At 54.9% G+C, this 12628-nt stretch overlaps 3 protein-coding genes across 7 annotated transcripts in view; 1 reads left to right on the top strand and 2 right to left on the bottom strand.

The window, feature by feature from the left end:
* Positions 1–2604, top strand: part of MMP24 (matrix metallopeptidase 24) — a 51374-nt gene extending 48770 nt beyond the window's left edge. For both annotated transcript variants that reach the window (XM_055266645.2, XM_055266646.2), the window contains exon 9: positions 1426–2604. In XM_055266645.2, the coding sequence (XP_055122620.1) occupies positions 1426–1763 (338 nt within the window). In that variant the 3' untranslated portion in view covers positions 1764–2604. The remainder of the gene's footprint in view (positions 1–1425) is intronic.
* Positions 2605–3498: 894 nt separating this feature from the next.
* On the bottom strand, positions 3499–5265 carry MMP24OS (MMP24 opposite strand). The gene is made up of 2 exons (XM_055266692.2): positions 5157–5265; positions 3499–5081 (listed from the first exon to the last, which is right to left on the bottom strand). Exon 2 carries the CDS (start codon positions 5076–5078, stop codon positions 4869–4871), a length of 210 nt encoding a protein of 69 aa, XP_055122667.2. The 5' UTR covers positions 5079–5081; positions 5157–5265; the 3' UTR covers positions 3499–4868.
* Positions 5266–6065: 800 nt separating this feature from the next.
* On the bottom strand, positions 6066–12207 carry EIF6 (eukaryotic translation initiation factor 6). 4 transcript variants are annotated; one of them, XM_055266680.2, is made up of 7 exons: positions 12116–12207; positions 11748–11859; positions 11543–11628; positions 7794–7969; positions 7084–7260; positions 6708–6889; positions 6066–6352 (listed from the first exon to the last, which is right to left on the bottom strand). In XM_055266680.2, exons 2-7 carry the CDS (start codon positions 11852–11854, stop codon positions 6343–6345), a joined length of 738 nt encoding a protein of 245 aa, XP_055122655.1. In that variant the 5' UTR covers positions 11855–11859; positions 12116–12207; the 3' UTR covers positions 6066–6342. The 4 variants fall into 4 exon arrangements, with proteins under 4 accessions (XP_055122655.1, XP_055122657.1, XP_055122656.1 ...); XM_055266682.2 differs by having other exon boundaries at positions 12155–12173; XM_055266681.2 differs by lacking the exon at positions 12116–12207 and having other exon boundaries at positions 11748–12047.
* Between the last annotated feature and the right edge of the window lie 421 nt (positions 12208–12628).

Here is a 12628-nt window from a genome sequence, read left to right as displayed (position 1 = left end):
TTTATATAATGGTTTTGTGAGGATTAAAGAAGACAAATTATGTAGCATACTTAGGAATAATGCCTAGCACACAATCCATGCTGTATATTTTAGCTGCTATCGTCATCATCATCATCATGGGTTTCAGTTTATGTGGATTGACAGGATTCATTCACTCACTCCATAATAATAGACAGCTTGTGTGGTGGGAACTGGGGATGTAGCAGTGAACAGGACTTGCAGAGGTCCAAGTCTAGGGGCATAAAGCAAGATGGCAACAGACGCTTAAGGGAAAGACTCCCAGCACTTTGGGAGGCTGAGGTGGGAGGATCACTTGAGGCCAGGAGTTCAAGACCAGCCTGAGTAACATAGTGAGATTCCATCTCTACAAAAAAAAAAAAAACACAAAAAAAATTAGCTGGGCATGGTGACATGTGCCTGTAGTCCCAGCTACTTGGGAGGCTGAGGCCAGAGGATTGCTTAAGACCAGGAGTTTGAGGCTGCAGTGAGTTATGACTGCGCCACTATACTCCAGCCTAGGCGATGGAGTGAGACCTTGTCTTAAAAAAAAAAAAAAAAAAAAAGGGAAATAAATGCTGGGAGAGAGCAACGAGCTAGAGGGGGCCGTGTTAGAGACGGCTGGGAAGGGGTCTCTGAGGAGGCTTCACTGCTAAGAAAGCCAATGGCCACAGCTGCTATTTGTTGGCTGTCTTGTATACCTAATGCTTTACGCACAAGATCTCCCTTTTGGGGGAGCCTCAGAGACAGGTGACATCAAGGACCTAGACCAATGAAAGCCCTAGCCACGGTAGGAAGCCAGCCAATGAGGACGGCCTGAGCAAGCTGCTTTGCCCACTGGCTGGGCCGCTCAGGCTGTTGCTGGAGCCCTGGGGTGGTTGCCCAGGGAGTGATTGGCAGGGCTGCCCAGCCTCTCCCCCAGAAGGCTCCCAAAGGTCCTGCATCTGTGTTGTGAAGTGATATGTGCCAAGCCAAAAAAATCCATAATTGCAGAGAGGTCTTGCTGTCAACACAAGGTGAAATCTTGCTCCCTGCCTCCCTTGGCTCAAGCAGGAGCCAGGCTGAGGCTTAATGGAACCCACATAAGCGGGGCAAGGGGGACCTGTGGGCACAGTGTGACAGAGCTGTGACCCAGGCTTGCGTGCAAGGGGTCCTGTCTGGGCAGCACAAAGTGAACCATGTCCCAGTTCTCCCTGAAGCCCCTCTGGTTTCCTAGCACCCGTAGGATGACAGGCGGACCACTCCAGGTCCCGGATGCCCCCCTCTGCAGCTTCTTACTCCATGACTCAGCCAAGCACTGCACCCCAAACCTCCAGGTGTGCCCACCTTGCCTCCCTTGCCACAGCGCCTGTGCCCTCCTTCTCACACTGCCCCAGAGCAGGTGCCGGAAGTGTGTGGGAGTGGTGATGCTGGGCTGTATTTCTGCAGATTACACCTACTTCTACAAGGGCCGGGACTACTGGAAGTTTGACAACCAGAAACTGAGCGTGGAGCCAGGCTACCCGCGCAACATCCTGCGTGACTGGATGGGCTGCAACCAGAAGGAGGTGGAGCGGCGGAAGGAGCGGCGGCTGCCCCAGGACGATGTGGACATCATGGTGACCATCAACGACGTGCCAGGCTCCGTGAACGCCGTGGCCGTGGTCATCCCCTGCATCCTGTCCCTCTGCATCCTGGTGCTGGTCTACACCATCTTCCAGTTCAAGAACAAGACAGGCCCTCAGCCTGTCACCTACTATAAGCGGCCAGTCCAGGAATGGGTGTGAGCAGCCCAGAGCCCTCTCTGTCCACTCGGTCTGGCCAGCCAGGCCCTTCCTCACCAGGGTCTGAGGGGCAGCTCTGGCCACTGCTCACCAGGGCCAGCAGGGCCCTAGGCTGGGGTCGTACAGCTGAAGTGGTGGGTGCATTGGCCTAGGCTGAGCGTGGGGCAGGGAATTATGGGGGCTGTGCCCCAGGGTGGGTGTCTGGCACCCAGCTGCCAGCCTTCTGTCCTGGGCAAATTACTCCCTACCTAAAGGAATAGGCCAGGCTCCATCCGGAGGCAGGGACCGTGCCAGGAGGAGCCCCTGTGGTCACGGCATCCTGTGGTGTCCATGAGGTACCACAGCTCCACCCCTGGCTGGAACCCAGCACCCTCTGTGGGAAGCCAGCACTAGCTCTCATCCCCCATCCGGGAGATGCCACCAGTCCTGGTCCCCTTTTGCCAATACCTGCTGGTCAGATGTCCCCCTACCCCCACCCCACTGTCCTCCAAGGCTACAGGACCCCTGCTTCTGACACAGTGGGCAACAAGCCTGGGTTTCCCTGCTGGCAGATGGCAGAACCCTCAGGAAACCTGCTCCACTTGTCAGGGTCTCTTCGGAGACCCAGGATTTAGGGTCACATGCTGCAGGCAGGGCTGTGGCCCAGCTGGGTCTGACAAGGACCCAGCTGTCACATGGTGAATATTTAAATGTCCTGTCACTACTGTTTAAAGTCCCATTTTGCAAAGGCTGCTTGAGGCTTTAGGTGAACTAGAGGTGACTGTCTTGGTGATGAGGCCAGCATAGCGGCCCTCCCCCAGGCGACAAGGACCAAGGTGCTGCTAAGGCCACTCTAGCGCGCAGACACCCCAGTAGCTGAGCTCTGCTCCTGTGGCTACAGAGCTGGGGCAGAAGCTGACCCCGTTTCTGGAGGAAGATCCGAGTTTGTGACCATCCTCCACTCCCCTCTACTGTCCCTGTCCCCAGCTTTGCTCTAGTCTGTCACTTGCGGCCTGGGGCTCAGCCTGACCAGTTAGGTGAGGCAGAGATGGCTGCAGGGCCAACACTGGCAGAGCCTGGGAGTCCTTCGAAAGGGGACCAGGGCGTCTGAAGTGCTCAGTGCCCCCACTCCCAGCTACCCCGAGGCCAACTCAATCTCTCGGCTGGAAGCAGTGTTTTCCCAGAGCTTGGCGCTTGCTGACCTCGCTCACTGGGTCCATCTTCCCACACTGCTCTTGGAAGGGCACGCCTCCCGGAAGCAGCCCCAAGCCGAGGGGGGTCCCTTTTTGACCTTCACTGGCCCGCCCTTCACTGTCTCTGGCAGGAGTTCCTAGGGCTTGGCCTGCCTTGCTCCAGTACAGTGGAGGCAGCCCTGCTTGTCACTGAGGAGCCCTAGACAAGGCCAATGGGTTCAGCAACGTCCACTGGCTCTCTGCCAAAGCCAAAAAGAGGTGTCAGGCAGTCTCCAGCGTGCTGGCCGGGTCTCGGATGCCACCCCTGCTCACTGAGCCTGCATGGGCCTTGCCCCCGACCCTGTGGTCTCTGGGATTGGGGTCGGCTTACCCTGTAGCACAGACAGGGACTCCTGCTGCCCTGGGAGCTATCTCAAGCAAAATCTCTTGTCCCAGAGGTGCCCGTGTGGGTCTGCTGTGTCCCCTGTCATCATCCTTGTTTTTTCTCATTTTGGCCAAGGGCAGGCTCCCTGGGACAGGCAGGGAACAACTGCGGAGATATTAGTGATTCATAGGTTTGTACAGTGTTTTATACTTTGCAAAGCACTTTATTAGCTCACACCTGTCCACTCACATGAAACTCGTGTTAGGCCCTGGGAGGCCGACGTAACTCTCACCATGCCCTCAGATGAAGCACAGAGAGGTTGTTACTTGCCCGGGCCATCCAGTGGGCTGGCTGGGTCTTGTGTCCCCATCTGTGGACCCTTCTAGGGTCTGAGATGAGATGAGAAGTATCTCCTGTATCCACCTCTTCCTGGCCTCCCTTCCCCCACTTCCTGGTCCCTGTCCACTCCTCAGGTTGGTGCTCTCACTTCTTGAAAGCTCTAGGCACCCCCGCCTCCCGCCAGGCTCCCCGTTGGCTCCTGGCAGGCCAGCTGAGAATGAACAGGAGATGGAGGCAGGCAGCCCAGGCTGCAGAGGTGAGGGATGTGGGGCCAGGCCCAGAGGGCTCAGCCTAGAGGCTTCCAATCTCAGATTCTCCTGCCTGTGGTCATCTGTTTGTCCATCACCCCAGGACAGGGCAGACAGAGGGGCAAAGCACTGGGGGCCCCAGAGCCTAGCTTCCCCTCAGCCTGGGGGACATCACAGCATTTCAGTGTCAGTCACATTTTAAACTGATCAGCCTTTGTATAATGTTTTTTAAATCATTTCTAAATAAAACAGAAATACACAGTGTGTCATTTCCCTGGGATGAGGGAACAAAGATCAGGTTCCAAGAGTAAACTTAAGACGCTCTGGGAGGAGAACTGGATCCTTTGGGGTGTCTGGGAGCTGCCCAAGCATCTCGTCTGCCAGACCGGCAGTCAGATATCCTCCCTCTACAACAGGCTGGCCCTGGGGGCCCAGGGTTATTGGAGTTCCAGGAACACAGCCTGATGATGCCTCCTTAGGATCCAGGATGGGGAGCAGCCCCCTCAGGAGCATGGGGAGGGTCACTGTGGCAAGGGCTTCTCCAAAGTCAAGGCCCCTGGTGCCATGACCTGGGATACATAGTCAAGATCATGGTTATCAACAATGAAGATATTAATAAAAGGCAGACGAAGTCAAGTGGTCAGCAGGTTTGCAAGCTTACCAGGAGGCCTGCCCTGCCTCTGGAAGCCAGCGACAGAGAGGGATGCCCCCGACCCAGCCAGCCGGAGAAAGGGATGGGGTGGCCACGAAGGTCTGAGCTGGGTCTGAGTGCAGGCTGGGAAGCAGGCTGGGGTGTAGGTTGCGAAGGCGGCCCTGCCGGGACTTCTTTCCAGTCCTTGGCGACCTCTTCGAATTCTCTGCTATCTCTGGGAAGCCTCGGGTGGGAGGGGGTGTGAGAGATGCAGGGACGTGGGGAGAGGAGACAAGGCAGGCAAGAACCACAGGGGACGGCGGACAGACGGGCGACATCCTCCGGAGGACGCCGTCAGTACCAGGAAGTGCAGGCGATGAGGAAGCGCACATCGTCCAACGGCCCCCACGGGCTGGGCTCAGGCTGGGGCTGGGGCTGGGGCTGGGGCTGGGGCTGGGGCGGAGGCCGGGGCTGTTCCTGGCCCTCCGGCGCCGCAGGCTGGGGCTGGGGCTGGGGCTGCGCAGGCTCCGGGGCGCCGCGGCCACCGCTTAGCTGAGCCCCCATGGTCTGCAAGAAGAGAAGCCCTTTAGGTCTGGGTCTCCGGGACACCCCGTTAGGTCCCCGCCCCGGCCCTGCCCTCACCTCTCGCAGCCAGACCCGCGGGTCTCCCGGAAACCACCTCGGCGTCGGGAGGAGCTGGCGCCGTGACGCCACCGCGCACCGACCTCACCCTCCGTCCGTTGGAGCGGAAAGGAGGGACTCGACCCGGAGCTCCGGGGCGGGGCTCTGCGAACGTCCCCGCCAATCCCGCCCCAACGCCTCAAGGCCCCGCCCCGCGCAAGGGGACGGACTGCGCCCCAGCAGCCTCCAAGGTGCCCAGGCCGGGAGGACGCTGGGAACTCGCTGCCGCGCCCCACGCCCTCCCAGGCGAGGACCTGCAACCTCCATCCACCTTAGTCAAAGAATGCCGCGAAGCCAGATGCCCCAGAGCTCTCACGGGGGCCTCATCCAGCTCAGGGGAAAATCAGAACAGACTCTCTGCCTTTCAAGGCCAGAGAAGTCCGGGGCAGAAGTCGGGTGAAAACTGTGAGAACTAGACCGGGCGCCGTGGCTCACGCCTGTAATCCCAACACTTAGGGAGGCCGAGGCGGTGGGTCACTTGAGTTCAGGAGTATAAGACTAGCCTGGACAACACAGTGAGACGTCGTTTCTACAAAAAAAATAAAATAAAAACGAGGCGAGAGGATCGCTTGAGCCCAGGAGGTCAAGGCCACAGTGAGCCATCACTGCATCACAACACTCCAGCCTGGGTTACAGAGGGAGACACTGCCTCAAAAAGAAAAAAGGAGAACTGTAGTGGAGAGTGTTTCTTGCCCCAGAATGAAGCCTCCCATCTTGATGGTGGAGGAGAAGGGAATGGCATGTGTGGAGGTGGTGAACTGGGTTGGGTATGTGTTGTGTTGATCCCACCCTATCTCCCCAGAATGCTGGAACAACTGGAGAGTGCAGGGATTGTCCACAGGCTGAGGGCCCCAAACATCACATTCAGAATGGCCCGGAGGGAACTGCACTTTAATGGGGTGGCACAGGACAGCAGAACCCTCAGCCAGCAGCCACAGGGCCTGCCAGCCAGCGCAACAGAGCAGGTTTTTGCAGTAATGATAGATTCAGGTGATGAGTACAGGTGGAAAAGGGTTGGGTGCCCAGCTACTCAGTCCCAGTGAGCTCTCTGCCACCTCCATGCCAGCATCCGGTACAGATTGGGTGGAGTGTGGAGAAGGTGCCACAATCCAGAGCCAGGAGCCCATGGAACAACTTGGAAGGTGACTCAGGTGAGGCTGAAGAGAAAGGAAAGCGCACGGTCAGTAGCTGTTTCACAGAGCCCACCTCACTCTCAAGGTGCCTGTCTCAGCCCTCATCCCCAGACCAGCTCTGAAAAGCTGCTCAAGCAGCTACTGCTCTAGTATCCTAGCCCTGAAAAGCCACAAAGATGAGGATTAGCAGATGCTCAAGAAATATTTTTTGAATATGCTGGCTCTTATCTGCTCAGCAGTGTACAGATATGCTCTCACACTCGAGAAGCTACCAGAACAAACTGGTAGGCTCCCATTCTAGACGACATCTTTTCCCCATACTCTCAAAATGCAAGTTAACCCCCAACCCTGAGCAGAAGAAAGGAGAGGACCCAGATACCTGTCAATGAGGGAATCCCGCATGCTGGTGGCAATGGTGCTAGGCTGGGCTTCATTCAGCTTGAAGACACTCTCCACCACTGACAGCTCTGTGCTAGTTGTGTCCAGGCCACAGAAGGCACACCAGTCATTCACCACCATCCCAGCGGCAATCACCTCACTGCCTCGGTTCACAGTCCCCGCCTGCCAAAGGATGGGCTCAATGTGAGTCATGGCACCAAATTCTCTCCCTCCTCAGTGAGGACTCTCCCCAAACGCTGCTCCTCCCTGACCTGCAGCCCCAGTCCCAAACTGCAGCAGGTAATGACCCAGACTCCCAAACACTGGGCGAAAGGATCTGCCTCAGGAGATGGGGTTCAGAGGACAGGAATGCTTACCACAAGGGGGACCTGAAGAAGAGAGGACAGCTCATCCTGGTCTTCAATTGAAGTCTTGGGATGCACCAGCCCTCCCTGATTGCTGAAGACACAGTAGCTTCCTACCAGCACCTGGTCAGCCACTGTCTGTCTGAAGACTTCCACCTTGAGCACATCTGCCAGAATTTCTTCTGTCTCCTATCAATCAAAGATACTGTGTTCAGGGCTCAGAACTTACAGCCCCAGAACCAAGGTTCTCCATGCCCAGAAGCACCCGGGCCTTGGCTCCCTGAGCCCCTCAATTCTCCTATGTACCTCATATGAAAGCCTCACCCAGAGAAAGGAGGAAGTACAATTTAGAGCAGTCAAGGGCAGCTGTGAAGCCCCTAATATTCATGCGTGCCCTGAATAGCTGGAGGCTGGTCTCAATATCACTTTTTTCCCCTCTCACCCACAGTCAAAAGTTCAACAGTTAATCACCTATCCTGGCCCAGGCTGCAGGACTGGATGGTTCAATCTCCCCAATCCTGAAGGATTTATACCCTCCCCAGCTTCTTTCTGACACTTGATAAGGCCTCTGTTATCACTATTCCAATGAGTACCTGAAACTCAAGGGCCCATATAGAAAAACCACAGGAGAGACCCCTAATTCCTGTCTGTTAGGAAAGAACAGTGGCTAACCACTGACTAGGATGGCCCGGTGACTCTTGGGTCAAGTTGGGCTGCCTCACCCTGTCCAAGTCTGGGTGGACCAAGGCCACGTAGTCATTGCAGGTGGTGACATTGCCCAAGGCTGAGAGCCGCTCCTCCACCCGCCGAATCTGCACTGTGTCTGGAAGGCTGTTGCGAATGTGTTGCAGCTCCTGGTCGGTGGTATTGTTGGGCACCAGGAGACCGTGCCTGTTCCCTGGAGAAACCCAAATTAGAGGGTGAATACACAAGATGCCTGCTGAGCCCTAGGGGCTGAGGATACCACCCAGCCCAACCCAATCAGCTTTCCCAGGAAAGCTTTAGGCCCAGAGCCCAGCCCTCCAACCCACTGATCTGGACAACACCCAGGGCAGGCCAGAGACCACCCAGGAATCCCAATAAATCCTGCCTACTTCACCATCACCAACTGGGAGGGAAGTTGAGTTCTTGGCATTAGTTGTATATTTTGCTACTTAAAAACTGAGCTGCCAGGCGTGGTGGCTCACACCTGTAATCCCAGCACTTTGGGAGGCCGAGGCGGGCAGATCACAAGGTCAGGAGATCAAGACCATCCTGGCTAACATGGTGAAACCCCATCTCTACTAAAAATACAAAAAATTAGCCGGGTGTGGTGGTGGGCGCCTGTAGTCCCACTACTCGGGAGGCTGAGGCAGGAGAATGGCGTGAACCTGGGAGGTGGAGCTTGCAGTGAGCCGAGATCACGCCACTGCACTCCAGCCTGGGCCACAGAGTGAAACTCTGTCTCAAAAAAAAAAAAAGGCCGGGCGTGGTGGCTCATGCTTGTAATCCCAGCACTTTGGGAGGCCGAGGCGGGCAGATCATGAGGTCAGGAGATCGAGACCACAGTGAAACCCCGTCTCTACTAAAAATACAAAAAAAAAAATTAGCCGGGCGTGGTGGCAGGCGCCTGTAGTCCCAGCTACTCGGAGAGGCTGAGGCAGGAGAATGGCTTGAACCCGGGAGGCAGAGCTTGCAGTGAGCCGAGAGTGCGCCACTGCACTCCAGCCTGGGCGACAGAGCGAGACTCCATCTCAAAAAAAAAAAAAAAAAAAAAAAAACTGAGCTAACACTACACACATAGCAGAATGGCTAGATTATTATTTTTTGAGGTACAGTCTCACTCTGTCACCCAGGCTGGAGTGCAGTGGTGTGATCGCGGCTCACTGCAACTTCTGCATCCTGGGTTCAGGTGATTCTCCTGCTTTGGCCTCCTGAGTAGCTGGAATTACAGGTGCATGCCACCACACCTGGCTAATTTTTTGTGATTCTGTAGAGATGGGGTTTCACTATGTTGGCCAGGCTGGTCTTGAACTCCTAACCTCAGGTGATCCGCCCACCTCGACCTCCCAAAGTGCTAGGATTACAGGTATGAGCCACCGCCCCCAGCCAGCATGACTAAAATTTTTACAAGTCATCAATTCCAAGTGTTGGCAAAGATATATGGAGCAACTGAACTCTCATACTGAGACAGGAGTGTAAGTTGGTCAACCACTTTAGATAATTACCTGGCATCATCTGCAACTACTACTAAATAGTCACATAACCTGTGACTCTGCCATGCCACTCTTAGGTATTATATACCCAGTAGAAATATGTACATGTGTTCACTAAGAAAACATAGCAGCACTATTACTTTTTTTTTGGAGACGGAGTCTTGCTCTGTCACCCAGGCTGGAGTGCAGTGGCACGATCTCAGCTCACTGCAAGTTCCGCCTCCCCAGTTCACACCATTCTCCTGCCTCAACCTCCTGAGTAGCTGGGACTACAGCCACCCACCACATACCTGGCTAATTTTTTTGTTATTTTTAGTAGACATGGAGTTTCACCGTGTTAGCCAGGATGGTCTCGATCTCCTGACCTCGTAAGCCACCACGCCCAGCCAGCAGCACTATTCCTAATAGACCAAAGTGAAAACTGCCCAAACACACTGCAGATGGAATGGGTGAATACGTTGTGATGTACTTACACCTTACACAAAACACACCATACAGCAACAAGAATGAACAATCTACAAATACACGCCAATGAATTTCTGAATTCCGGGTCACTCCCATCATAAAATACACAAAGACTAAGCTAAAATCTCCCTTGTTGTCAGAACTTGCTCCAAGTCCTAAGGGCATGGTTAGAGATCAGAGTATTTTAACTGAATAGGAAAAAATAGGAAAATACTTTGAGGTCACTAGACTTAAGTTTTTTTTTCGTTGTTTTTTGTTTGTTTTTGAGACACAGTTTCGCTCTTATTGCCCAGGCTGAAATGCAATGGCACAATCCCAGCTCACCGCAACCTCCACCTCCAGGGTTCAAGCAATTCTCCCACCTCAGCTTCCCAAGTAGCTGGGATTATAGGTATGTGCCACCATGCCCAGCTAATTTTTGTATTTTTAGTAGAGACGGGGTTTCTCCATGTTGGTCAGGTTAGTCTCAAACTGCTGACCTCAGGTGATCCACCTGCCTCGACCTCCCAAACAGGCTTAAGATTTTTAAAAATTAAAATAAAAGTAAAAAAAAAAAAAACAGACTTCTAAAAGTGACCTCAATGAGCAGAACTAAGAAACAACGGGCAGCAGTAATGGAAGACAGATCCAGCTTAAAGAAAGGACTGGCCGGGCGCAGTGGCTCACGCCTGTGATCCCAGCACTTTGGGAGGCCGAGGTGGGAGGATCACCTGAGGTCAGGAGTTCAAGACCAGCCTGGCCAACATGGTGAAACTCCATCTCTACTAAAAATACAAAAAAATTAGTCAAGTGTGGCGGGATGCGCCCGTAATCCCAGCTACTTGGGAGGCTGAGGCAGGAGAATCACTTGAACGGAGTGTTGCAGTGAGCCAAGATCGTGCTGTAGCACTCCAGCCTGGGCAACAAGAGTGAAAACTCCATCTCAAATAATAATAATAATAATAAAAAGAAAAGGACCAACGACCAGAATTAACAGTGCTGACAGGTAGGAAGGTAGGGTAGAGATGTGGTAAAGGGAAGTTAAGATTTCAACGTAACTAAGCAGGATGACCGCATATCTTAGCTAATCTTTAGAGAGACAGAAATGGATGCTTAGAAAGAGAAAGCACCTTGCCCAGTCAGTGGCAGGGAGAGATGAGATACAAATCCTCGGCTGGGTATAGTGGCTCTCGCCTGTAATCCCAACACTTTAAGAGACCAAGGTAAGAAGATCACTTGAGCCCAGGAGATCAAGGCCAGGCTGGGCAACACAGGGAGGCCGCGTCTCTACCAAAAATGTAAAAATTAGCCAGGTGTGGTGGCACGTACCTGTGGCCCTAGCTACCTGGTAGGCTGAGGTGGGAGGATCACTTGAGCCTAAGAAGTTGAGGATGCAGACAGCTGTGATCTTGCCACTGCACTCCAGCCTGGGCGAAAGAGCAAAAATCTGGTCTCAAAAAAAAAAAAAAAAAAAGATAAAAATCCTCCTCCACACTAGGAACTAGGTGTGGAACTTAGTGAGTCACTTAGGTCAAGTCTCAACTTCCTCATCAGTCAAGTTAGGCCAGTAGTTCCTACCTTCTAGTGTCTTTGTGAAGAAGCAATGAGAACAGGAGTGAAAGCACTTTACATATTTGTTATTACTATTATCCAGCAGCCTTTGCTAGAGGGTTGCCCCCGATCTCCTGACGCTTGGCCTGAGAGATTCTATAGTGCCCAGAGATAATAGATGATACACTGGGAATCCCTAGGTCACTCCGGGTTCCCTCCGGGGGTGTAATTAATGGTGCTTGGAGACCACTCCCTCCCTCGGCGTCCTCCACCTGCCTTACCCACACACATGCGCCCGATGATGCGGCAGCCGGCGATAGACGCGTGCACCACAGGGATGGTATCGGAGAGCTCGCCCTCGAACACACTGTAGGGACATGGACTCGGTGGTCTCGGGGCAGAGGGGACGGCACCCTCCCCCTGCCGGAGCTCTTGACTCCTGCGCACCCCTCCCCGCCACCGTGAGCCCCGGGGCTCCCGCCGCACCTGTAGAAGTTCTCTGAGCCTCCGATCGCCACCAGACAGTAGGTGTTGGTGAGCTTCGCAAAGCAGCCGATCTCACAGTTGTTCTCGAACGACGCTCGGACCGCCATGAGGCCTAGGGGCGGCGGAGCCGGGAGTTCAAGGCCGGCGGAGCCGGGAGTTCAAGGCCAGCGGATCCTTTCCCAAGAATCTCGGCCTCCGCCCCTCAGGCCCCGCCGCGACCCCGCCCCTCTCGGCCTCCCGGCCCCTCCGCCCTCGGGTCCCGCCCACTGGCCCCCCAGCAGACCCTCCGGCCCTGAATCCTCCGGCCCCCACCCCTCCCGACCCAGGACCGGAGCTGACCCTCCCAGGCTCCCCTCACACCAGCTCACCAAGTAACCAGTAACAAGCTCCGCACGCGGCGACTGTACCTTGGACTCCCTAGAAAGGTTTCCGTTTCCACTTCCGTCCAGGGAGACTTCCGGGAGAGCCCGGCGCGCCCCGCCACGCATTCAGCCCCTCTACCTCCGGCCTCCGGCGGACTCTATGGTCGCGAGCTGTCTGGGCGCGACCCCGCCTGGCCCCACCCCTAGCCTGCTGGCGTTCATTCATTTATTATTCATTCAGGAGCTGTCATCAACCTAGACCTCCGGCTGGTCGGTTGTGAGAGGAGGGGCCAGGAGTGTCTCGCAGAAGAAGGGTTGATGATGGAGGTATTGATCGAAATGAAGCCGGAGGAAGGGCAGGTTTGGGGAAAGGGATGAGTCCAGCTGTGCGTTGAGGGACAGAGGCCCATGTCTGGAGCCCAGCAGGGGAGTGGAGAGCTGAGGAATGAGATGAGGGGCTGAAGACGGGTGGACTAGAAGAGGCTACCCATGGAGAGAGTTCCAGGAGACAGAAGTGCG

Source organism: Symphalangus syndactylus, chromosome 24 (genome assembly GCF_028878055.3).
Source record: "Symphalangus syndactylus isolate Jambi chromosome 24, NHGRI_mSymSyn1-v2.1_pri, whole genome shotgun sequence".
In the NCBI taxonomy this organism is placed as follows: Eukaryota; Metazoa; Chordata; class Mammalia; order Primates; family Hylobatidae; genus Symphalangus; species Symphalangus syndactylus.
Note: the sequence above shows the minus strand (reverse complement) of the source record. Positions and strands in the feature narration are given on the sequence as shown.

What these genes read in the sequence shown, in the direction of transcription:
- EIF6 (XM_055266680.2), bottom strand. Translation starts at nt 11,854, where the DNA reads ATGGCGGTCCGAGCGTCGTTCGAGAACAACTGTGAGATCGGCTGCTTT. An exon ending in GGCTCAGAGAACTTCTACAG is followed by an intron (nt 11,629 to 11,747) that starts GTGCGGCGGGAG and finishes ATGTCCCTACAG; the next exon opens with TGTGTTCGAGGGCGAGCTCT. An exon ending in TTCTTCAGGTCCCCCTTGTG is followed by an intron (nt 6,890 to 7,083) that starts GTAAGCATTCCT and finishes ATCCTTTGGCAG; the next exon opens with GCGGGGACTGTGAACCGAGG.
- MMP24OS (XM_055266692.2), bottom strand. Translation starts at nt 5,078, where the DNA reads ATGGGGGCTCAGCTAAGCGGTGGCCGCGGCGCCCCGGAGCCTGCGCAG.